Source organism: Hyaena hyaena, unplaced genomic scaffold (genome assembly GCF_003009895.1).
Source record: "Hyaena hyaena isolate Hyena2069 unplaced genomic scaffold, ASM300989v1 scaffold_1637, whole genome shotgun sequence".
NCBI lineage: Eukaryota > Metazoa > Chordata > Mammalia > Carnivora > Hyaenidae > Hyaena > Hyaena hyaena.
Window position 1 is genome coordinate 205,997 of NW_024082270.1, and position 26,630 is coordinate 232,626.

Sequence of the window (26,630 nt, forward strand, 5' to 3'; positions counted from 1 at the left end):
GAGCATATGACTTGATCTTGGGGTCATGAGTTCGAGCCCCATGCTAGGTACAAAGAATATGTAAATAAATACACATATTTTTTAAAAAAAGAATTAGTGGAAGGGCTTGATCATTTCTAGATTTTTAACAAAAATCAACAACTTGATTCCAAGATAAACATAGATGAGCCTCTAATTTATAACATTTACTACCTGAGTCTATTTTGCCTTATGATTAAAATTATAATTACTGAAATGCTGAGTAATTTTTCAGTCAAGAACATTACCTGATCACGTGTAAATATTTTTCAAACAGTTGTGTGCTACCGGTTTCTGGAGAGAACTAGTAAAATAAGTTTCAGTACTACAAAGCTCAGTTTTGTTAACCATGTACCTGTAAAATGTTTTCAAGCTTTTTTGAGTGGTCAGCAGTATCAAAGAGATATCATGAAATAATTGTAAACAATTTCATTTTCCAATATTCAGGCTTATGGAGCAAGTCTTAAACTTTACTCAGTTCTCTATCACTTCCTTGGATTTATTATGTATGTTTAAAACACAAAAAAAATCTGGTGTGATCTGTGGATCACCAGTGTGCCTAAAACAAGGTCCATAATTTTTACCTCTTCAATTGTTCATTGTGGAGATAGTCTGAATACAGTCTACTTTTAGAACTCAAGATATCTCTGACATTACCACATAAACCTCTGAATGTCCTGACTATCTGGCCACTGAAAAGTCTTGTTCAGGAAGATATAAAAAGTTAGGAAATTAACAACTGCATAGCAGCCCAGTTCACAGACAAGTCTAGATATAGGTGGCAGAGGTATGTTAAGCCTATAAATAACATAAGGTAAAATGAAATAACGAAATTCTAGCAGTTTCTGAGGTACTGTAACAGTAAACAAGCATATGAAAAACATTAAATTCCAGAAAACTGACTTTGATTTCAAGGAGTCAGCTATACTCCAACCAGCAAATATATATATTGGAACTAACAAATATTTCATGATTTCATATCTTTGAAAAACTCTTTTCCATATATAGAATGTATAATGTCTGTTATCTGCCAGCAAGTATTTATGAGCATAAGTGAATTTCCAAACTAAAAATAGAGAGACTAAGGTGATCACAAAAAACTGAATTCTACGTTTCCAAACTAAGGAAAGAAAAGCTCTAATTTTGCCAGGAGACAAGAGGTGAGGAAACGAAAAAAAGAGAGTAAAAGAGAAAAAGTAGAAGAGTTGAGGAAAATGTAGACAGGCTTCATGACTACTTCGATCACCAATAACAATTCCACCATTAACAACTACAAAAACACAAAACAGAGACACTAGGAGGATGTACGGCCAAGTCAAAAGGAAAAGCATACTCAAGTTCTTAAAGGACAGGGAATAGGCCAAAAGAAACTGAAGAATTTTCCTGAATTCTGAAAATGGTCCTTTAATAGGGGGAAGCCTCTCTTCCTTCTTCTTTTGTAGCTCAGTTTTCCAAGCTTCAGTTAATTTCTGTGCAATGACATTTCCTGCGCAGAAGACAGCCCAGATGATGTTAGTTTGACGAAACATGAAGCCACAAAATCCAAGCAAAGCTGAAGTTTTGTGATTTCCATAAAGACACATCAAATAGGCAAAAAGAGTAAAAAACATGGATCCTGCTTCTGTATAATAAAGGAAGTTAAAAAAATAGAGTGTGGGAAATACTGCTAACGTTAATGTTGACAAGATTCTCTGGATACTTGAGGCGGCCTAAGAGGAAGAGAAAATACATTTACAATTATTTTCACAATAAAACAAATATGCTATTTCTGCTGGGCTAACAGATTTATTAAAAAACAAAACTACCTGAATCTTATTTAAATATCATTATTAAACATTAGTCTTATTTTTAGCTTTCCAAAAACACAATATACATTTGTAAGGACGCTTTCTGGTACTTTTCAGTTATATTTATGAGTTTGGAAGCCATGAAGACAATACATGTGTATTCAAAGCTTCTATGTCCAAAAACTCTTTGAATGATTCAGCAAATATGAAGGAGTCATTGTGTGAACTAAATTCTATGAGGAACAAGTTGATGAATGCAACACAGGGCACATGGTTTCATTTCCCTGAACTTAAGTCTTAGCGCTTCCAGTAAGGATTCATTCAGCCATCATCCTTAATTTCTTTTAAAGATACTCCCTTCAGAACTTTAGAGGCAATGTAAATACATATATAGCATTTACACTACTATACACACCATTCTCTTGGTTAAAATTAAAGGCATGTGTCCATCACTTACTAGATCAAGCTCAAAATCCTTTCCAGGACATATAAAGGCATTCGTGACTTCACCCCTGCCTACTTGTCCAGCCTCACATCCTTGTACTTTACAATCTTGTGATTCCAAAGAGCAGTTCTCTATGATCTTGTTGCTCACCTCCTTTCTACCTTTGCTTATGCTTTTTCTCCCGCCAGGATTCATTCCCCACCCTGCAGTCCTGTCTATTCATCAAGATTCAGTTCAGATACCATCTCTTCTGAGAAGTCTTACCCAATGCCACTCATACATCTTACTGCGAGTCACGCTACAAAATAAATGCTCCCCTACCCTTCTGTGTCCTCATAACGTCTTATACCTATCTCCCTCTCATCATTTACACTATTTAAACCACTTAATTAAAGATAATTATTGTAATTAGTATTTATTGAGTCCTTACTATTCTATCAGGCATTATTCCAAGAGCCTTCTCTTAATCTCCTGTACTCCAAATAGTCCTGTGATGTAGATTCTATATTTTCATTTAATAGATGAATACACTAAGGATTTATTAAAGGTAACCTGCTGAAAGTAACACAACTAGGAAATGGACAGAATTCAAAGCTAGGCAATCCACCTCATAATTCCTTAGACACAGTCTGTCTTCCCTAAGGAAGATAAGTTTGGTAAGGAAAACAGAAACAAAAACAAAAAAAACCTTGTTTATTTCTGTAGTCTCAGGGCCTAGCACACATAATAAGCACCATAAACATTTACTGAACTTATTTGCTTCACAAATATTTATTTTAGGCTTCACAAATCGTTCAAAGTATTACAAATCATTCAAAGTATTACAAATCATTCAAGTATTTAAATACAAATTTCTTCTAAAATGGGGTAGGAGACTTGCTTTATCTTAACAAAATATACAAAAACACTAAGTGTTCAAGATACTTTTCACCAAATCTCATAAAACCGATTTATCAAAATTGTGGACCTGACTACATAGAAACTTATAATAAATTATTTTGGAAACATACCTTGTGTCTGGGTTGTACCTTGCGGAAAAGCAAATATAGTAAATAGAAGTTGCCTACGCTGAAGAGAAGATTAACAAATCTGAGCATTCCAATGGAGCACACAACATGTTCAGACCATCCAAAGATCCAACTGGCAGGTTTGACCACTCCAACTGATAGTAGGTATAAGCCAGGTAGGGTAGTAATCATGGGATCCCACTTAAAAAGGAAAGGCCAACAATGAAGCAAAAGCAAGATGAAATACTAACAGGACTTACACAAGTCAAGCTCAAAAACATCTCTACCAACAATCAGATATATTGAGAAGTTAAGTCTGTGACACGGTGGTTAAGTCAGTCCTCAGCAGATAAAATATCTCCTCTAAAGGAAAGTTTTGCTCATATTTTGCCTCTGTACCTGTTCTCTGCAGAGGTATCTGTAACGAGTAAACAATAAAAACTTAAAATCAGTTTCCATTTTCCAAGAGCTACTCTTCAAAGACTCTGTTATTTTGGTGATCAAACTGCAAATGTTCCCATTTTAAAGTGGGGAAACATTGACTGGAACTCTGATGGTTTCGGAAAGAAAGAAGTGTTTAAAGAGATCAAACCATAGGCTCCATAATGACAGCTATCATGTATTGAACCAAGAATTATGCCAAATCCACTTTATTTAATCCTGCAACACTTCCTATAGATCCTGTTAAAATTGTCGTTCTCAGAGGAGTAACCTGAAACTTAAAAATTTTCCAACATTACATAACTAGTAAATAACCTCACAAAGATTTAAAATCAGGTCTTTACAGACTGTATATTTCTTTTTTTTTTCTTTAAAAAAAAATTTTTTTTTAAAAATTTATTTCTAGGAGAGAGAGAGAGACAGCATGAGCAGGGGAGGGTCAGAGAGAGAGGAAGACAGACTCTGAAACAGGCTCCAGGCTCTGAGCTGGCAGTCAGCACAGAGCCCGATGCGGGGCTCGAACCCACGAACCGCGAGATCATGACCTAAGCGAAAGTCGGACGCTTAACCGACTAAGCCACCCAGGCGCCCCCAGACTTTATATTTCTAATCACTATTCTATATTGTCTCCCCAGAAGAGTAAGGATAATACATCTACTTTATTTTTTTATCTTTATATTTACATAGCCAATTATATATTCAAACATGATGACACTTCACTGGGTGCTAGTTTCTCCAGTTAACAGAAGGTTCCCAAAAGCACCAAGAATGGAATTACTGTAACTTGTCACTTCTTGGTGGCTGAAGATTCCCCCCACTCCCCACAGTATCGCACACCCAAAATACACGGTGAAGCTCTTGACAGGTGAACTAAAGTGAGGCTTTCTGACATTTCCAAGGGGGCAGGCTGATGCCTCTGATCTAGGGATTGGGGAAGAAAAGCTGGGATAGCTGTTACCAGCTACCAAGAGGGAAACAAATGTACCGTGCGCCTGGGTTGTACCTTGTGATAAAGCAAGTAAGAGTAATTCCACTAGTTAATCTCCCAGAACATTACTTTCTAGGACACAGATCTGCTTCTATTCATTCATTAAACAAACATTTCACAGATCTCAGAGACAGGAACAAATGAATACCCAATTCCTTGCATATTTCGAAAACGGAAGGGTAGAGAGGAGGGACCAAAGGATAAGGGTAGGAGAAAGTAGTGCTGGGGCTGGGGCGGCCCTCTCTGGCCTGTCCTTGGTGGGGATAGGTTGGGGACCCCACCTGCGAGAGGGAGAAATGGCCCTCACAGTAGCGCTGCGCCTGCGGCAGGTGGAAGATCTCGTCCATGTAGGGCTCTCGCAGCGCCCGACTGAAGGCGGAGAAGAGGAGACAGGACACTAAAAAGGTGCAGCTCAGGGCAGCCGAGAAGTAGTAACCCTCGAGCTGCGCCATTCCTGCCCCCATAGCCACTGCCCAAGAACCCCGTCCTGGAAAATCTGTCCCGGGTTCTCGAAGCTGCAAAGTCGAGCTTGAAACTCGGGCTCGAAATGGGCGCGCAAGGCAGGACTGGCCGGACAGGACTAGGCATAGCCGGAAAGCAAAGGATGCTGGGAGAGCCCGGACCCTGATCTTCCGGAGGGATCCGGTCACTGTTTCCGGAGTGACGACTTTAGGTAACGGACCGGGCTGTTGGCCTGTCAATCACGTTGCGCAGGGCGCACTGGAGTGGTCAGAGCCACCGGTAGGGGCGGACCTCGGAGTCCTTGTGCGCTGGAGCTGCGCGGCTAGAGGCTTGGAAGTGAAAGCCGCTGCTGTTTATCCTGCTAGTTGCATTTGGCTTTTTTCCTGTTCGTTCCCATCTCTTACCAGGAGGTGGCATCGCTTCCCCACGTTTGCAATCCTCAAGCCCTGACATTTTGCACTTTTCCCCTCCAATTACTTTTCATTCATGTGATCGGCGCTGAAACCTGTGATTCTAAGGCATTTGGTTTTATCCACTTTGCAATGTGGGAGGGCAATATTGGTTATGGAAGCTAAGATTACGACTTCCAGGTTAAAACTTCAAGCTCTGGAGAGGCTTTTCACTGCTGAATGAACTTCACTTAATTAGAAAATTTTTAAGGTTAAAAAAGACCTCTTTTAGAATGTGGATACTCGCAAAGGGGATTTAGTTAAGTCGGCATTCATAGTGCACTCTGATAACCAGACTGCAGTACTCTATAGGAGTTGGGGGAAGCAATTTTTAGGATTTGGGGTGTTTTAGATAAGAAAGGATTGTCTGTGCCTGCAAGTTTGATTGTTCTTGTTAATATCTCTACTGTAGTATTTTATTTTTACTACTAAATAGTAAGCATGAACATATTAATGGGTGACAATTTGTATCAGAAATATTTGTAGTCCCCCAAATGGCTTTCACACCCCAAGCACTTAATTTGGTAAACTGTTGACAGGTTGTATAGATTTCGCACATTTCTGGTAGTAGGAGAGAGGGGCAGGATGCTTTTTTCCTCTGGGTACGGGAAGGCTACCTCTCACAGGAAGGTTTTATCACCTGCTTCATTGGAAGATCAGAAAACCTTCCTGCACATGCCATTTCCAAATTTCTTTGGTTTGAAATATTCAGTATGCCAAGTTATCATGTTTTGGGTTAGCATGCCTTAAACCTCCTCCCCATTAATACCCTGCAGTCTATTGATTTCACCCAGAAAGAGTGGGCAATTTTTGAAGGTAGTAGAATAAAGTCAGAGATTTATGTTACAGATTTCTTTCCACCATAATTGCCATCAAGAGCTTACATTATACATCCTACCCCTATAGATATCGCACACATCCCTTTAAGGTATTTGGAATGTTTCGAGGAAATATGGAGTTTTTAAATTGCTAGGGATCTTCTTTAAATGAAATTGATTTCATTTCTCAAAAGAAGCTGAAGTTTAAAAAAGTGCTTTACCTGAAATCACATAGGAAATTAGTGACAGAGGCATAGGTATAAATTAGAATACCAGCTCAAGAGGGGCGCCTGGGTGGCTCAGGGGTTAAGCATCTGACTTCTGCTCAGGTCATGATCCCGCAGTTGGTGGGTTCAAGCCCTATGTCGGGCTCTGTGCTGATAGTTCAGAGCCTGGAGCCTGTTTCAGATCCTGTGTCTCCCTCTCTCTCTGTCTGCCTCTCCCCCACTCATGCTCTGTGTCAAAAGTAAAACAAAAAAACTTAAAAAAAAAAAAAAAGAGAATATCAGATCAAGAGTAATAACATAACCCCATAGCATTATTGATTAAAACAATCTTCAATTTATACTGAAATGAATGTTTTGTTAGTTCCAGTAACTTTATATCTATGTTCTACCCCATTAGGTTTTTATCTACCAAATCAAAAATACAGGTGTCTTTTTTTTTAGATGTCCACATTGCAGAGTAATTATATTAACATCTGCTGGAGAGCTTTATAAAAAATTAGATTCCCGGGTACTATCTCAAAGCACTGGATAGTAATTTTCAGATGGGGAAACCATCAGTACAGAATGTGAATGCTAAGAAATCCTATTGGTTCAATAGTGGTTTTCACAGAATACTAGTTTGTTGGTGACTTATTCTTACTATTCACAAATTGGTGAAGGTTTACCAGATATCCACTTTGGGATTACCACATCTCCAGTAACCTATAAATGCTTTTCTAAGGTCTGCCACTAAATCAAGACCTAATAAAATAGCTACCTGTGGGGATTTTAATGAAGTAAGATATATTTTATGAGGTTTATCTTTTAATTTTTTTTAATTTTTTTTTTTTTCTAGGAGAGAGAGAGAGACAGCGTGAGCAGGGGAGGGTCAGAGAGAGAGGGAGTCACAGACTGAAACAGGCTCCAGGCTCTGAGCTGGCAGTCAGCACAGAGCCTGACGCGGGGCTCAAACCCACGAACTGCGAGATCATGACCTAAGCAAAAGTCGGACGCTTAACCAACTAAGCCACCCAGGCGCCCCATGAGGTTTATCTTTTAAAACTGGATCACAATTCATATTTACCTTATATTCTCGATTCAGGATTTTAACACCAATTTTCTATAGATGTTTATTTTGTGGAAGAGAGTCATCACTAGGATAGGCAATTCCATCATCATTGGGCATCAGTTAAGTTCTCTATTTTGTTCTGTCCACTTGAATTATGATATAAAAAGTTAGGCAAGGAAAATGAGCAATTTCTGTTTGAGTTCTAGGTAGTGTGCACAAGAAATAAATATTTGTGAGGGGCCTGGGTGGCTCAGTTGGTTAAGCATACGACTTTGGCTCAGGTCATGATCTCACAGCTCAGCTCATGAGTTCGAGCCCCACTTGTGAGTTTGAGTGCCCCCACCCTGGGTGGGGTTCTGTGCTGACAGTGCGGACTTTTGAATTCTTTGTCTCCCTCTCTCTCTGCCCCTCCCCCAATGGTGCAAGTGCATGCTCCCTCTCAAAAATAAACTAACATTGAAAGAAAAAGAAAGAAATATTTGTTGGCTTAAGCCATTAAGATGTTGCCGTTATAACGGGCATAAAACTTAGCCAATCCTGATCAGTTCTGGCATTCCTACTTTGATGAACTCATGTAACTTTGTGTGTATGAACTCTGTGGAACATTCATTTCCAAACAGTGAGTTTCCCTAAATATTGTAATTCTAATCATTGAGAAATTTGTCTAAGTACACTCTTACTTTGAAGTGATAGTCCAAGTACCATTCTTCCTCTTATTGAATGCTTTTCCCTTGCTACTGAACCAAAACACTGACCACTTGATAGTTCTAGTCGGTGAGATGGCTTACTCAGTTCCGGCTGACAGTTCTAACCACAGCAGGATACTCTACCTTGGGCAAAATCATACATGATGACATTCAAAAAGCAAGTCTAGCCTTGAGCTCAATTTCAACATATTGACCAAAAAAAATTTTTATAATTAACCAATAAATTAACTAATTAAAAAGAAAACAATGCAACATTTTTATATAAATGCAGTAGCCAGTATTTTAGCTCTTTACTGAAAGTACCCTGAAGGTTTGATGTAGGGTGACCATCTTCTTGGTTTCCTGGACACTTTCCAGTTGTAGCCTTGCAAGTTTCAGGAAATCCTTTGGTTCTAGACAAACAGAGACGGTTGGTCAGCAAGAAAGTTATACCATACAAACCAAAGCAAAACTTCCTACATATCTGTTATAGCAGTGGTTCTTAAAGAGTGGTCTCTGGACCCAGCAGTATTAACATCACCCAGGAACCTGCTAGAAATGCAAGTATTAAGCAGTGCTTTAGACTTACTGAAACAGAAACTCTGGGGGGTAGAGCCAAGCAATGTGTGTTTTAAACATTCATTTAATAATCAACTTATGATTCTCCTAAATTCCCAGGTGAACCTGATGAACGTCTAAGTTCGAGAACACTGCAGTTCTCTACATTGCCTTTGCTCTTTAGTCACATGTGTGGCTTTGTTACCTCTCTAGGATTTTTTCTTTGTGTCTTTTCATCTTTCATTTTTTTCCTCATGGAGTTGAATTTAGCTTATCCACTTCTTCATCTCCAGGCTTTACCCTACTGAAAAACACAAAGTTAATCTCCAAACAACATAGAGATTCCTTCCTCCTCAGCAGGTGAAGAGAATTTAAAACTTACAATTTAATATTTTTCTATCATATAAATTCATACTTAAATACGTCTAATTTTTCATTTAAAAAAATCTAGGTAAGGAGGAACTGTTCTGTTTGAAACAATAGTCCTACAGCTATTGCTGCCAGTTAAATGAGAAACACTCCACAGAAAAGAAACTTCGCAGAGACTTTTGCCCTTACACTATATAAAGTTTAAGGAAATCATGAATGATTATTAAATGGATTGAGCTATTATACTGATGAAATTGCAGTACCATTAAATCAATCAAAGTAAAAAGTTAAAAGGAAGACACTGACCTAATTTATAATTTTACATTTTTAATAAGCATAGCAGTAGGTATCACTAATTTAAAATTTTCAGAATTTGGACTGAGATTTATGATACAGTTGTTATTACTAAAGACACCCTCATCCATGTTAATGTGAGATATTTAGGAGGGTTTCAATTTGCTTAATACTCTTCATTTTAGAGGCAGAGCTAGAAGAGAGGAGAACATCCTTACGCAAGTCGTTTGGCGCCCAGCACAACATTAAAGTTTGGCATACATTCCAAATATCGTTATTTAACTACTTGTATGATATGAATTCAGTGGGAACAGAGATAACCTGAATTTTCATTAGTGAAATTTAAATGCAGAAACCCTCATTTGGATTTATTTTCACTGGGCAAAGCAGAGACATTGCACAAGTAGTTCCTGTTCTTTGTTCTTGTTTTGTTTTGTCTTGTATCGCCTTTCTAAATGAGACAACAAACCATATTAAAGGATTTATGATTATTTAATACACTGAAATGAAATAGTACCTTGCTTATTACTGTCTCAAAGTTTTAATTTCTATAACAGCCAAGTTTTGATGACTGATGATACGTTTGCGCAAAAATAGTTGTTAAAATAGATCTCTGTGTTAAAATGGTTTTTCAAAAACGTATTTCCACTAGAGGGTGCTGACAACTTCAGCAAAATCAGGACCAGTTTGTTCCTTTCCTAAACTGATCTGTTTCCTAAACAAATGTTCTAGCCTTGCTTATTAATCAGCACTTAAAATCTGCCTAACAAGACTGCCGCCAGGTTGGCTCTTTGTAGTTTTTAAAGCTCAGCATTTTCAATATTAATAATTCGTTACCATTATTTTTTTGTATTGGTGTTCTTTACTGTATGTAGTTTGAGAAACACTCCATTACCTTGTGGTTACCTCAAAAAAAATTAGGGGCACCTGGGTGGCTCAGTCGATTGGGCATCTGACCTTGGCTCAGGTTATATCACAATTTGTGAGTTCGAGCCCTACATGAGGCTCTGTGCTAACAACTCAGAGCCTGGAGCCTGCTTTGAATTCTGTGTATCCCTCTGTCAGCCCTCCCCTGCTCATGCTCTCTCTCTCTTTTTCTCTCTCAGAAATGAATAAACATTTTTACAAAATTTTAGAAATGCAAAGGTAAAGAGAAAAAAAATCCTCTGTGTTATATCCAGAAGATAGATCATGTGATTTCTTTTTAACATGGCAACGTGAGAAATATAATGTAATAAATATCTAAGCATAGTATTTCTGTTTGGCCAACATCATTTAATACAGTGGTCAACATTAAATCTAAAGCTTGCCCTTTCTTGCGGCTCCTGGGTGGCTCAGTTGGTTGAGTCTCCAACTTCGGCTCAGGTCATGTCTTATGGTTTGTGAGGCTGAATCCCACGTCGGGCTCTGTGCTGACAGCTCGGAGCCTAGAGCCTGCTGTGGATTCTGTGTCCCTCTCTTGCTCTGCTCCTCCCCCGCTCATGCTCTGTCGCTCTCAAAATTTAACGTTTGCACTTTCTTTTATTTTTGAAAACTCAGTGCTCTGTTGAGTGCAAAGTTATTTATCAAGCTAGTCTAAACATATGTGGCTTGTGGCAAATTTTATTTGTTCTCTCATGAAGGTGGGTACTCTGAAATTGTAGGGAGAGGCTGGGAATGGTTCTGGTTCTACATCTCTGCAGCCTCTTTGTCAAATGGTTTGTTGCAGGGAAAGCAGGACTTGAACAATTTCATCAGAAAATGGGCATGTGGTAGCTCCACTAAGGGAGGGGCAGCCATTAAATCTGCTTGTGGATGGAAGGAGCTCGTTCTCTGTGTCATTTGGTAGCTCTCCTGGCTGGCACCTTCATGCTTGTCTTATTCCCAAGCACATGTGGTGATATTCTTACAGTGTAGTCGACAACGCTTGTAACCAGCTCTTCAGGCAGAATTTGTTTAAGTTTATTTATTTTTGAAGAGAGAGAGCTCATATGAGTAGGGGAGAGGGAGGAGCAGAGAGAGAGGGACAGAGGATCCGAAGTGGGCTCTGTGCTGACAGAAGACAGCTACTGAGGCTCAAACTCACAAACTGTGAGATCATGACCTGAGCCAAGAAGCTTAACTGACTGAGCCACGTATTTGCCCCAGAATCCTTTTTTTTTTTTTTTTAAGTGGAGAGAAACTGAATTGCTCCTTCTGGACTTCTAATGCCACTGGTCCTGTGATCACTTAACTTAAACAGCAATAGTACAGGCAGTCAGAAAGCTGTTTTATAAAACTTATGTTAATTACTGGAATTTAAAATATCTATGCATATATAGGATATTTTTTGAAAAATAAATTAAAAAACAAATAAGTTAGGTTTATTGAGATATGATTTATACACAATAAAATTCACTCTTAAGTGTACAGTTCTGTGCATAATCCTTCCTGGGCTAAGTACAAGTCTCCCAGATAGTCTCTACTTGTGCTAATTAGCCAAACTCAAATAGTTGAATCAAAGATGATTAATATGCTAAATGGTTGATCAAAATATTTCAATTTAACGTAACCTATTCACAAACATATTATTTTCCAATCTGATGTAAATATAACAGCTTTCCCCAAACATTACATGCTTTCCTTAATGCAGAATGTTCAATCATCATGAATGTGTTTGCACTACTTGCTTGCACAACTTTGTAATCAGCTTACATTCAATGCCACTGACCTAGTCAAGAAATCTTAGAAATATAATTTCTGTGGAAGGATATTCTTTTCTCAACCTGTTTATTCATAATTTCAGTATTTATTGTCTTTTATTTATTTTTTTGACACATCTACCATAAGTATAAGGCCAAGGTTGACAGACATTTTTTGTAAGGATCCAGATAGTAACTGTTTTCAGTGTTGGGACCATATGGTCTCTGCTGCAACTACTTCACGCTGCTGTTTAGTGTGAAAACAGTCATTGACAGTACATACACAAAGAAGCATGGCTGTATTTCAATAAAAATGTATTTACACAAACAAGTAGCGGCAGGATTTGACTCACTGGTTGTAGTTTGCCAAGATCCCCAGTAAACCTAATAGTTTCCATTTACTTATTAAGATATAAAAAATTATAACAGCGACATAAACAATAAATAATTAGGGCAGCATTCAAAGCTGTACATATCCTGTGAATAACAATGGCTATTATTTCAACTAAAATAAGGTATTATTTATAACTTGGGTTAACATAAACGCACATTCTTCCATCCATCCCAGCCAGAGCTCTATAAATGTGAGAACTTAGGACAGTCAATCTATTGAAAATAGTTTAAGGCCACCAATAATTCACTAATTTATTAAATCTTCCACTATGCTTCTACATTAGAGAAGCAGCTTTTCTAGGGCACCAAATCTCTGGATATTTCTCACTGAGAAAGAGAGGGCTGTTGCCTCTAAGAAAGAGATTCAAGACCCCCTCCTAGCCTGTTGATCTGTAGGAATACTTCTCTCACTGGGGATTCCTTGTTGAAAGGCACATTAACTAGGGTCAGGAAAATATTAAACCCTATCAGCTGGTACTGTCTGGATCATATGTTTCAAAAGGTGAAACAGCATGAAAAATGACCTTGCAAGTGGGGCAGGTTCTGCAGATCAAGAAGATGTGCATGGAGTTTTTTTTGTTTTTGTTTTTGTTTTTAATACCTGCTAAATATTATACAGGGGAAGGTTATGTGGAAGAGCAGGTTTTCAATAATGATGACACTGGCTTATTTTATAAGAGTTTCGGCAAACACACTTATATAACTCAAATGGGATGGATTTTGGTTGACAATAGTGTGAGCAGAGGCTTGCAGGTCCTTTTAGAGAAATAGTTCCATTTTTGCTCATTCAGTGTTTGAACATAACTACTAGGAATAAAGACAATTGACTGTGTATCACTTTAAGCAGAAGTATTCAAAGCCACTGCCCAATTATCTTCCTGTATTCTTCCCTCTGCCATGAGAATGTCAAGTCCTAAAAAGGGACTGTTCCTTAAGCCTGAGTTCTGAAATGGGAACCCAACCAAAAGTAGAGTCACAACCCACAGCTATCTACATGTAAAATGAATGGAAAATAAATGTTGTTTGAGGTTGTTATTGCTGTAAAGCTACCCAATATAGTGCACTTACCTTGCCAAAATTTGTCATGAAAAATTATTTATGTAGACACTTGATAATAAGTAACATGCTCTGTGTCTTCCAAGGTGTCAAACAGACAGTAGCCCTAAAAATTATTGAATGAATGAATAAATGGAAGAAATAAATAAATAAAAGAAAGCTAGGAGATATCCTAGGATATAATATCACCCGTGTTGGTTTGGGAAGGATAAAAGTAGTTAAAGTCACTGGGGTTCTTTGCTCCTACTCATTGTGCAGGCAGCCACACCTTCTTGGGCAGTTCAGGCCACATTCCTGAGACATGATGGAAAAGATTAGAGAAAACTGAGTTGACTGCATTGGGTGCCTGGTAATCAGGGCTGTTTTTGACACTGACAGTGGATATTGTCTCTGTTAGTGACCTCTTAAATAACTGCAGTGTTAAGGTCTACATGTTCCAGTACGACTCCACCCATGGTGAGTTCAATTGTTCAGTCAAGACTGAAACCTGGTAGCTTGTCATTAATGGAAAGCTCATCTCCATCTTCCAGGAGCAAGATCCTCCCAATCAAATGGGGTGATGCTGGTTTGGTTGAGTCCACTGGTGTCCTCACTAACTTGGAGAAGGCTACAGCTCACTTGAAGGGTGCAACAAAAAGGTCGTTGTCTCTGCCCCGTCTGCTGATTCCCACATGTTTAGAATGGATGTGAACCATGAGATGTTTGATACCTCCCTTGGGATTGTCAGAAATGCTTTCTGCACCACCAGGTGCATGGCCTTTTTGACCAAGGTCATCCATGCCAGCTTTGGTATGGTGGAGGGACTCACGACCACAGTCCATGCCATCACTGGATGGCTCCTGATGGCCCCTCTGAGCAGCTATGGCTTGATGGCCATAAGACTGTCCAGATATTGCCCTTGCTTCTATTAGCACTGCCAAGATTATGGGCAAGTTCATCTCTGATCTGAATAGGGACACACTGGCATGGTTTTCTGTGTTCCTATCCCCAAATGTCAGTTGTAGATTTGCTCTGCAGTCTATAGAAAGCTACTAAATATGATGACATCAAGAAGATGGTGAAATAAACATTGAAGGGTTACCTGAAAGGCATCCTGGGCTATGCCACAGACCAGATTGTCTTTTGCAACTTTAGCAGTGACACCCATTCTTCTACCTTTGATGCTGGGGCTGGTATTTATCTCAATGACAATTTTGTCAAGCTTATTTCCAGATATGACAATGAATTTGGCTAAAGCAACAGAGTGGTGGACTTTATGGTCCACATGGCCTTGAAGAGTCCCTGGACTACCAGCTCCAGCAGGAAAAAGAGAGGAAGAGAAAAGGCCTAAGCTTCTGGGGAATTCTTGTTCCAACTCATCCCCCAACATACGGAGAATCTCCTGACCTCTGCACAGTTTCATTCCAGACTCCTTGAAGATGTAGAGGGGCTTAGAGAGTCCTACCTTGTCATGTACCATCAATAAAACACACTGTACCCAGTCATAAACAAACAAACAGACAGACAAACAAGGGCTTTGGGGATTACCTGAGGAGTGGGAATAGAATTGTATCCTAGGAATCTGGAAACACCATGAAGCCATCTGCCCAACTGTAAAATGCCATTTGCCCAAGAATCTGGTATTAATTCAGCCCAGAAACTGAGACAAAATTCAGTCTGGTGAAGCTTGAGTGAGTGATGAGTCTTGTGCTTGACATGCTTTCAGTAAATATTTAATAAATAACTGTTGATTATAATGCCATGTTAAATAACACTTCATGAAAAATGTATCCTGCCTTATTAAAATAAGGAAATAAACTAGAACTGAGGGACACCCTATCAAGATTAAAATTTCTTTGGGGGCGCCTGGGTGGCTTAGTTGGTTAAGTGTCCGACTTTCGCTCAGGTCATGATCTCGCGGTTCGTGGGTTCGAGCCCTGCGTCGGGCTCTGTGCTGATTGCCAGCTCAGAGCCTGGAGCCTGCTTCAGAGTCTGTGACTCCCTCTCTCTCTGACCCTCCCCTGCTCATGCTCTCTCTCTCCTAGAAATAAATAAAACATTAAAAAAATTAAAAAAAAAAGATTAAAATTTCTTTGATGAGGAAATGAGTGATTAAAAAATCCCATGTGAACTCTACCAAGGACATAGCAACATAGATTTGCTTAGTTCATTTATTTTGAAGAATACATTTTAGCTTTAATTATTTATGACAGTTTTAAGCGTGCTCACAAATTTATTGCCTTGTTTGGAAAGTGTAATTAAATCTCTACTTAGGGAGATATTGATATTATTAATGTGTAAGGATAAATCTGAATGCAAGCACTAATAGCTTAGTCCAAATCACTGTCTTTCTCTTTTAGCAACTTTAAAAAGTATGTGTATATGATGAATCATTTATATTCAGAAGAGTTAAAATTGTTGTAAACTCCACCTCCTTGGCCCTTCTACCATTTTCTCCTTTCTCCACATGACAGTCAGGTAATTTGTTATTTAATTCACACCTGACATTTTGGAAGATTAGTAAAATGTAGCATAACATCCTTTATTTGTGTCTTAGAAGGTTTTCCTGGATACTATAGGGTTTTTTTTTTTTTTTTAATGTTTATTTACTTTTGAGAGATAGAGAGACAGAATGTCAGTGGGGGAAGGGCAGAGAGAGAGACACACACACAGAATCCGAAACAGGCCCCGGGCTCTGAGCTGTCAGCACAGAGCCTGACATAGGGCTCGAACTCAGGAATGGTGAAATCATGACCTGAGCCGAAGTTGGACACCTAACCAAGTGGGCCACCCAGGTGCCCCTCCTGGACACTGTAGTTGTTCCAAGCCTAAGAGAATTGGTCAGCCCAAAGTGGACCAATTACTTTTACTATAAGGAGAACCTATAACTATATTTTGGTCTTTTTTATGTTCTTCTAAGTTTTAGACTGAACTGTTAATTAAAATTCTAAAACACTGCAGTATTTGCTTACTAAATCAATGAATTACTGCAAGTATAAAACATAGAATCTAAGCTTCAACTATTTATTTTATTGCTAGAGAAAGTCCATTTGTAGAATTTGGTTAAAGAAAGAAAAAACGCTCCATGTGAATCTTTGAGAGACTCTAACACATACTCATTCAGTAAAATAGGTGATTAATATATTAACTACAGCAGAAACAAATATTTGTCTGAAAATTTTTTGAGAAAAATAATGCTCAAAAATATTCATAAACCAGATTCATTTATTCCTAACATTAGAGAAAACTCCCCAAAGATACTTAGGCTTATAGTAAAAAATAATTATTTTTATAGATATTTTTATAGTTATATCATTTTATTTCAGTTATATGTAATTATATCATTATATATAATTATTTAGCTAGATGTTAAAAAAAAGGAAAAAAGTGAGGGGGGAGGGAGAGCTTTGTAAAGAGAGCAGCATGTGAAAAGATAAAGATGTATAAAAACATGAAAGGTTTGAAGAAGTTCATTCATTCCAATTTGATTTTCAGAGAAAACTACAGAGAAGGGGCGCCTGGGTGTCTCAGTCAGTTAAGCATCCGACTTTGGCTCAGGTCATGATCTCACGGTTCGTATATTCCAGCCCTGTGTCTGGCTCTGTGCTGACAGCTCAAAGCCTAAACCCTATTTCAAATTCTGTGTCTCCCTCTCTTTCGGGCCCCTTCCCTGCTCGCATTCTCCCTCTCTCTGTCTCAAAAATAAATAAACATTAAAAAAATAATTTAATCCCCATGGCAGCCAGTCATGTGCGTTAATATATCACTTTGTGCAAGGACATCAACTTTACTCAAGGTTCCAGGATAAGAGACAGCATACCAGCTCTTTAAGAGTTATTGGTTTTCAAAAGTATTTGTATTTTCCATGCTTTATTGTCCATGATCTTGCCCACTTTACCTATCTTTCAAGATAAATCAAACTTTGGCCAAAAATGATGTGGTTAAGAGAAACATAACTATTTTTATACACTTTTTAGAAGTACTTGCACTCTAAGAAAAATGGAATCTTTTAAAAGATGAGGACAGAGATTACTTCTAAGTCAATACTTGATCTGTTTTTGAAAGTAAATCTGTGCTAATGGAAAGCATCATTTTCCAGCATGAATTAAATTATTGTGCTCTATATTTCCTGCTGGAGTGAGTGGGTTCCTGGCAATATGATGTTACATTTGCATTTTGATAACACACAGTTTTAGGCTATTCTCTTCAAATTCAGAAAAATATAAATATATCAGAGTATCCTTGAGAGAAATAGAGGCATTGCATTATATTTTACCAACCTCATTTATGGGATTTTGAATAAAATCTGTAATTTTGGTAAATCAAACAGCCAAATAATGAAATATGTTACTTTTCATAAAGTAGGATACATGCATCTGTTTCATCATTATTAAATTTATCTCATTTTTTCAGAAAGACATCAATAATATATAGCAGCTCTTTCTATTACAGGGAGATTCTTAAATGCCAACAGGTAAAGCTTATGCAATTAAATACAGATGAAATGATTAGATTCTTGTCAATATAGTCTTAGGAATAAAAGTTTTGTTTTTTTTTTTTAGCCACATTTACCAAAATAAGGGATAATTTTTCAAATGACATAATAATTACCTTGTGTGAAAACAAAATAACTACAGTAATGAAAAAAGTTAGGGTTCCCTAGTTTCATTAAAGAAGGATTCAACACTTAAAATTTCAGCTTGTTGGGGCATTTGGGTGGCTCAGTCATTAGCATACAACTTTGGTTTTGGTTCAGGCCATGATCTTACAGTTTGTGGGTTCGAGACCTATGTTGGGCTTTACACTGATACTGCAGAGCCAGCTTGGGATTCTCTGTCTTCCTTTCTCTCTGCCCATTCCTGGTTCGTGCTTGCTCTCTCTCACTCTCCCTCCTCCCCCCCCGCCCCCCCCCCCCCCCCCGCCAAAATAAATAAATAAATAAACATTAAAAAATAAATACATACATAAAATTTCAGTTTGTATGTAAGTTTGCAGAAGCAAATTTATTCAGTGAAGTTAAGAGAGATGCAAAGACATTGGTATTCGAAACAAACATGTATGGGGGCACCTGGGTGGGTTAGTAGGTTGAGTGTCCAATTCTTGACATCCACTCAGGTCATGATGCCAGAGTCGTGGAATAGGCCTGGAGTCAGTTTCCAAGCTAAGTGTGGAACCTGCTTAAGATTCTCTCTCTTCTCTCCCTCTGCCCCTCTTCCCCACCTTATTCTCTCTCTCTCTCAAACTAAAACACCCAAAACATGTTTGGAACCCTTGTACTGTACTAAATTCCATGAACTTTTTTTTATTATGTCAGTGCCCACACGTAAGAATAATAAAGTAATCTTAACCTAATACTTGATGGCCATTATTCATAGCATACCAATAATTCTAATTTGATTTGCTTTGAAATTTACACAGTGATTTCTTCCCTAGTCTCTTTTAACCAATAATGTGGGGTATAATCTCAAAAATAAGAAGGCTTGGAGAAGTTAACTCAGTTATGCAAGAGGGCAGACTTTCTAACTTCAAGTCCATCATTATTTATAATAAACATATTGGGGGAATAATGAGCTATGTGAAAAGTAGTGATTTAAATATATTAGTGTAATGTTTGCTAAAGAAAATGTATATATATACAAACTCCTATTTCCAAGGTGTTTACTCCATCACAAAACTTCTTAGTTTGAGAATTAACTTATATTCACAGCTTTCTTTTTAAACAGGGAATTATATCTTTCAACAAGTATTTATTAAGCAGTAAGATTAAGGGGAAAGCAGTTAACAAGATAGGAATAATTCCTTTACTCACAGCCTACCATCTGTCATAACATTTTTCAATCCTGAAGGTTAGTAGATATCTACCAAAGAAACAGGATACCCCGTAAGAATTTTAAATTTTTGTGTTTTTATTTTAATCTAAAAAAATAAATAGATACCTGTAAGTATATTTTAAATAAGTGTTGTCCAAGACTTTCTATGGTAATGAAAATGTTCAGTTTTCTGCCGTTCAACTTGGTAGCTGCTAGCTGTATGTAACTATTAGGTATTGAAATGGGACTAGTGTGACTAATGAAGTGAGACTTTTAGTCTTATTTTATTTAAAATAATTTAGAGGCATCTAGGTGGCTCTTTTGGTTAAGTGTACAACTCTTGGTTTCAGCTTAGGTCATGACCTGACAGTTGTGGGTTCAAGCCCTGTGTCAGGTTCTGTGCTGACAGCGTGCAGCCTGCTTGGGAGTCTCCTGTCTCCCTCTCTCTCTGCCCCGCTCCCACTCATGCTCATGTGCTTTCTCTCTCTCTCTCTCTCTCAAAATAAATGAATACATGTTAAAAAATAAAATAAAATAATTTAAATTAAAATGTAAATATTTACATGTGTCTAGCAATCAATCACAAAGGTCCTTATAAAGGAGAGGGAGCGAAGTCAGAGAAAAGGAAATGTGACAATGGATGTAGAGGTCACAGTGTTGTGAGAAAGAGACCACAAGCCAGGGAATGCAAGTGGACACTAGACGCTGGGAAGATCAAAAAAATAGATTCTTTCCTAAAATCCTCAGAAAGAACAAATTCCTGCTAACACCTTGATTTTAGCCCAGTGAAACCCATTTCATACTTCTGACTTAAATACTTCATACTTCTGATTTAAAACTGTAGGATAATGCATTTTTGTTGTTAAGCAATTAAGTTTGTAATAAATCGTTGCGGCAGCGTTAGAAAACCAATATAACCAGCTTATTCAAACAATGCCTGCAGATAATAGCATCCTGCCGAGACAGTTTAGGGTCCATATTCATGTCCCTCAGCTCAACCCTTTCCTTTCAGCTTAAGTAGCAATGAAGGAGCATCTCATTCAACTAACTACACTTAGGACACTCACAGACACAGAATTTCTGATAAATGCATTCTTCTCCCTATCATATTTCCAGTGGCATTTAATGGCTAATTAATTATAGACTCAATACACCTTTGATAGCATTTAGCTTAACCATATCACAATCTGGCTCAACATCCATTATCAGAAAACAGAACAAAATTAAATAGATGACTTGGCCTGGAAAAGAAGCTGGAAAACTTAGGATATTGCAAAGATGTACAAATAGCCAACAGATATATAAAAAGGTGCTCAACGTCACTAATTATCTGGGAAAAGCACATCACAACTACAATGAAATATCACTTCACATGTTTGATTATATCAAAAAGAGAAGAGTTAAGATAAGGATGTTGGGGGTGGGGGGAATGTACCCTTAGACACGATTGGTGGAAATGTAAAAATTTGCCGCTGCTGTGGAAATCAGTATGGAATGTCCCTCAACAAGTAAAATGGAGGGGTACCTGGGTGGCTTAGTTGGTTAAGTGTCTGACTTTGGCTCAGCTCATGATCTCACAGTTTGTGGGTTCAAGCCCCATGCAGGGCTCTGTGCTGACAGCTCAGAGCCTGGAGCCTGCTTCAAATTCTGTGTCTTTCTCTCTCTCTGACCTTCCCTTACTCACACTATCTCTCTGTCTCTCAAAAATAAATAAACATTAAAAATTATTTTAAAAAAAGTTAAAAGTGGAACTATAATATGATCCAGCAATCCCACTTCTGAGTATACATCCAAAGGAAATAATATTAGTGTCTCAAGATATCTCCACTCCCATGTTTATTGCAGCATTATTCAAAATAGCCAAGATATGGAAACAACCTAAGTGTCCATTGACAGATGAATGGATAAAGAAAATACAGTGTATATATGTACATGGACTATGTTGCAGTGCAGAGGAGGAGTTTTTTGTCAAATGTTGCCATTTGTGACAACGGTGCATGAACCTGAAGGACATCATGCTAAGTGAAATGAAGCAGACACAGAAAGACAAAGATGCATGATCTCACCTATATGTGGAATCTAAAAAACTGAATTCATAAAAGTAGAATGTTGGTGCTAGGGAGTCAGGGGTGGGGAAAATGAGAAGATGTTGGTCAATTGATTCAAAGGTTCAGTTATACAGGATAAATAAATTCTGGAGATCTAATATATATAGAATGGTGATTACAGTTAACAAGAATGTATTTTATACTTGAAATTTGCTAAAAGCATTGATCTTAAGTGTTCTCACCACACAGAATGATATCTCTATGAGGTTATGAATGCATTAATTAGCTTGACTGTGTTAATAATTTCACATATGGCATATGTATATCAAAACATCACACTGTATATCTTAGAAATATACAATAAAAATATTTATATTTTCATAGGTTGCTAGAGAATTTTGGTGTTGGTATAAGTATCACAGAAAATGACAATTCTGTATATAAAATGGTTGACAAAATAAAATAACATGCCATTTAATACCCTCCCTCAATAATATTCTGTACATCAAATTTGCTAATTCGTGTTTTATTAGGGAGAGAGTGACATCTTCCCACCACACACCAATGTTAGTATTTAGATCACATTTAGTACACATTTAGTTCAGTAAATGGTGTAATCATACTGCTTGTCTCATGATGGTGCTATTTCCTCTGTTTTCATGTCCAAGTTTTAATTTCTCTCTATAGTTTTTAAGAATAGAAAGGAAATCTGGATTTACTCATTATAAATATATATATAATCAACAACTATTTTACTTTATTTAAATATATTCAAATAAATCTATTTGAAATAGAGAAATATCACTTATATTGATAAAATTTTGGCCCCAGTTTGCAAAGCTGATGAGTTTTTGCTCTTTACATAAAACCTGCAAAGATTGGTAAAAGCAAGTATGGTAATCTATAGCTGAAAAAATTTGGGTCTAGTTATGTCAACATGCTAAAGTCATGCAAATGACAAAGTGGTAAATCTATGATGTAAGCCCAGTTCTTGGCATTTCCTTCACTCAGATTGCTTTTTTGGATCACTGATGAGCCAGATAGTGAAATGAGGTAAGAGCTCCTAACACTTAGAAAACTAGAATTGTCCATCTAAAGAAACAGTTGATTTCATTACAGAACTTTGGGTAGGATGTTAGGGAAGGAAACTAGCATTTGTTGTGTTAGAACTTATATATAAATTTCAAAAAGCTAGTGAACTGATAAGTTCACCTTCCTTAGGTTTTATCTCCATCATTGAAAAATTTCTCATATTTGAACACTCTTCTATAAATTATAACTGGCTATTCACTTGCATGTTATGGTGTCCTTCCTTGCAAAGATGATGGATGTATTGTCTGTGTAATACTTGGTAATAGGTGCTTGACATTTGCATATTATCTGATTTGGTCTTCATAACAACACTCTGAGTTACATATTATTTTTCCACTAGTATCTGAGACTTGAAGATCGACTACCCTTCTCAAGCTTATGTGAGGTAGTGGCCATCTCACAGCCATTTTTTCCACCATAATATTGTCTACCACTAAATTTGAAGTGAGTTATTGACTTTTGATGATAGATCCCTGCAAATCAAGGTAAAGAAGATACCTTGGAGAAGGCATGTATTGTTTCTTTCCTATAAAAGTTCCCTTCCTAAGTGATCACTAGTGGCTTATGTGAATGATCTCTCCATGTGATAAGAATAACAGGTAATAACAGTGTTTTAAAGGAGAATTGCCAAAGTTTTAGGGAACTTTAACCAAAGCCATAACAGTGTACAAAGAAGGACCGAAGGTGACCCTGGTAGAGATGACCACAGAGCCAACCAATGAACAAGGAAATCACTCCAAACAAGATGGTGGCCGAGGTTAGACTGGCTGAGCACTATGACATAGGAGAATTGGAAAACAAAGTTTGGCCCTGGAGGAAGGCACCCATTACATCATGACTTAACATGGCATTGACAGGGGTTTGAGGAACAGTTGGTTGAAACTAGTTTCCTGACATAGAATGATACTTGGAAAGGCATCTCATTTTCTTGATACTTCTGATTCCCAAAAGTAAATTATATGGATTCTTATTTCTGTAAATGGCTTGAAAGTAAAGGTCATGGTTACACAAAGTGAAGCATAAATTGTTCTGTTTTGTTGTCTGATGGATTCTGATCATATGGCATAGTTTTGGCACACTGTAGACTCCCAGTAAGTATTTGTTGAATGAAAGAATCAATAAATCACTGTATGTGAGCAGCCTCCGCTATCACAAACATAGCAGTGCATTTGTTTAACACATGAATGTAGAACAAATCTAAAAGGCTGTAGAAATAATCTAGCCTAATCTCCTCATTTTATAAATAAAATGAAGTCCAGAGAAAGAACATGGTTTAACCAAGGGTACACAGGAGCCAGAAATCTAGGTAAAAATAGAGAAAATAATTCTCAGTTCCAATTCAGCCTTTGGGTTTTTTTGTTTGTCTGTTTGTTTGTTTTGTCTGTTTTTGTTGGTTTGTTTTAACCCCTTCCTTTTTACTTATGACGTAACTGGACAACAGCTGTATATTGGTTAAAGGAGATTTCTAGTTACATAAACATCAAAAATTCAAGCCAATCTCAGGTTGTATCCTTTTTTTTTTTCTAAAGCTTTGTCTCAATGATTGGTAGTGCACCTCTCTCTATATGCTGCCTCATTTACGTGTTATATATGGGGATGGCATGAGATTATTCATGTTTGTGCTTATTCTTACCTCTTTGTAATAGACTAGAACAATGTAGATTGTCTTGATTTATGAAACAAAATTGGGATTTACAGGAGGTAAAATAGAGATTTGAATACTGCACTTGCATAGTACATGACTTTGTGCTAGAGCCTGAGAGCCTACTTCTTTGTCTCAGAAGAAGTCGGATGCTGTTGAATGGAGATGTGGGCTGTACATTTGCCTCCACTGCACTTAGCGTGTTTTCCTGATGTTCTTTGTATAAACCTAGGGTGCTGAGTGGAAGGTGACCACCTTCCCAGAAGAATGCTAATGAATATCTCTGCTAAGTCACCCACAACATACATTCAGGCTGATTGTGAAGTTCCATGAAATCATACAGCTGTGGAACTAGAAGAGGATAATGGTTAAGTCTGTAGGGTTTGGATTTAAGGCAGAGCTGGGCTTGAGTTCCATCTCTAGCACTTCCTTAGCATATATGGGTAAAATGGGGACAATAATATCAACCCCTGAAGGTAGTTTTACTTTTAAATCAAACAATATACATGATGCACCTTGTGAGCTCTTGTGTCTCTTGTGAGCTCCACTGCCTTTTGGAATTATTATCGTCCCACTTTCCTATTCTATATTTGAGGAAAATTGAAAATCAGGGAGCCGCCTTATGCACAGGACTAGAGATTCTAGGTCTAGGCACAAGTTTTCTGAATTCTATAGATTACCAGCCTGTTGTTTCTTATCATTGTCCCACACTGTCTCTTCTCAGGAGGGGTATAGAGCAAATGGAAGTGTGTCACCATGTTCTCTCCTTTCATTTTACTATCTTTTGTGTGCCGGGTTCTTTGAAGAAAGGAAAACCATGCTGACTCTGGGCTTTCAGCATCACCTATTTCTCCGTGCTCTGCCTACACTGAGTCAGTGACTACAAGCAAGACATTACTGTGGACCTTCCCACCATCGGTTTAGGAATTAGCATGCAGGCAATTTCCGTCACCCTGTGATAAATGGAATTGACAAACTACACAGCCCCAGAAAAGAGGGAAAATAATGCCCACAATGAGTACATTCATGGCTTTACGCATTTTGCCACCTTAAATGGGGGAAGGGGAACATTGTGTAAAATAGAATATCCTTCTGACATTATTTATTCAAGATAAAACTAAAATCAATCCTATCATCTTCTTGCTACATGCAGAAAACTTGGACATCATTGCTTACATAAGGAAAGATACTAATTACAGCACCAAATCCATAAAAATAAGAGCCATTTCATAAGACAGATTTATAGATAGACACTACTGCATTGTTTACACACTTTAAAAATACTGTAACGGCATCAGATCGCTCAGAACTAAATTCCAATTCTGCTTATGCCCCTGACCACGTGTGAGTTTTAACAAGTTACCAAACCTCCCCAGTCCTTGGTTTCTTTCTTTATCTGTATAATTAGACTGCTGAACTGCTGCTTGCTAAAATCTCTTTCCAACCTAAAAGTATTTTGCCAACAAAGTATTTTCCCATTACATTAGGTATGAAAGTTAAAAGATAAAAAGAAGTAAGCTGCCCATAGGTGCTTACAGACATGTGAACAAATAACTATATTGTAATAGATGATAAGGATTATAAGAAAAACTCATACAAAGTAAAACATCATGATGAAACATGAAGTGATTAATTCTGGAGGAGAAGCAGGTACCAGGAGGAAGTGATAGCTGAACTGGACTTTGAAGGATGAGTAGGAGTTCACTAGGAGAAAATTATGGAGAAAGATATTCTAGGCAGAGAAAATGGGTTGAGCAAAAATGACAGAGGTGCAAAATTGCTTAAAACACTAAAGGAAAAACAGATTGTTTAATACTTCTGGAACACTGTTCATATGTTAGTATGTACAAAATGACTTCTGCTAGATCAACCAAGTTAGAGTATATATATATATGTGTGTGTGTGTGTGTGTGTGTATATACATATATATATGTATGTGTGTGTGTATATATATATATACACTCACACACACCTATATGCACACACATACACACTTATGCAAATGAACATGCAGATAAAGATTCTGTGTCCTATACAGCTTTGAGATCTTGTTGAAAATGTGTTCAGTAGCTGAAAGAACAGGAAATACATCTAGAAGAAACTCTGGCTACTGGGTTAGCTTATTGCTTTCCTTCAGGGTCCTGTACCTGCCAGTGGCCTTTTGATTTTCCAAGAAGCTTTCTGGAAACTCTTAACAAAGATATTTGGCCTGCATATGTATGCTTTTAAAAAATAGCAGGGCCTAGAATGTATTCATCTCTACAGTGATCTTGGTTAGATTGGAGCGCAAACATTGTAGTTAATCTGTTTCACTGAACATCAGTGCAGAGTGCCATCTGAAGAAAGAACGCAG

The 26,630-nt window shown here is 37.6% G+C and overlaps 1 protein-coding gene across 2 annotated transcripts; it reads right to left on the reverse strand.

Annotated features, from left to right (window-relative positions):
* Positions 1–69: 69 nt before the first annotated feature.
* Positions 70–5,249, reverse strand: LOC120226246 (dol-P-Glc:Glc(2)Man(9)GlcNAc(2)-PP-Dol alpha-1,2-glucosyltransferase). 2 transcript variants are annotated; one of them, XM_039224432.1, is made up of 3 exons: positions 4,968–5,249; positions 3,261–3,458; positions 70–1,727 (listed from the first exon to the last, which is right to left on the reverse strand). In XM_039224432.1, the coding sequence occupies exons 1-3, from the start codon at positions 5,148–5,150 to the stop codon at positions 672–674; spliced, it is 1,437 nt and encodes a 478-aa protein (XP_039080363.1). In that variant the 5' UTR covers positions 5,151–5,249; the 3' UTR covers positions 70–671. The 2 variants fall into 2 exon arrangements, with proteins under 2 accessions (XP_039080363.1, XP_039080364.1); XM_039224433.1 differs by having other exon boundaries at positions 3,261–3,675; positions 4,968–5,029.
* Positions 5,250–26,630: the final 21,381 nt, after the last annotated feature.

Coding starts and splice junctions, on each gene's coding strand:
- LOC120226246 (XM_039224432.1), bottom strand. CDS start 5,150: ATGGGGGCAGGAATGGCGCAGCTCGAGGGTTACTACTTCTCGGCTGCC. Junction 3,459..4,967: donor GCCATTTCTCCCTCTCGCAG/GTGGGGTCCCCA, acceptor TTCCTTTTTAAG/TGGGATCCCATGATTACTAC. Junction 1,728..3,260: donor AGGTACAACCCAGACACAAG/GTATGTTTCCAA, acceptor TCTTCCTCTTAG/GCCGCCTCAAGTATCCAGAG.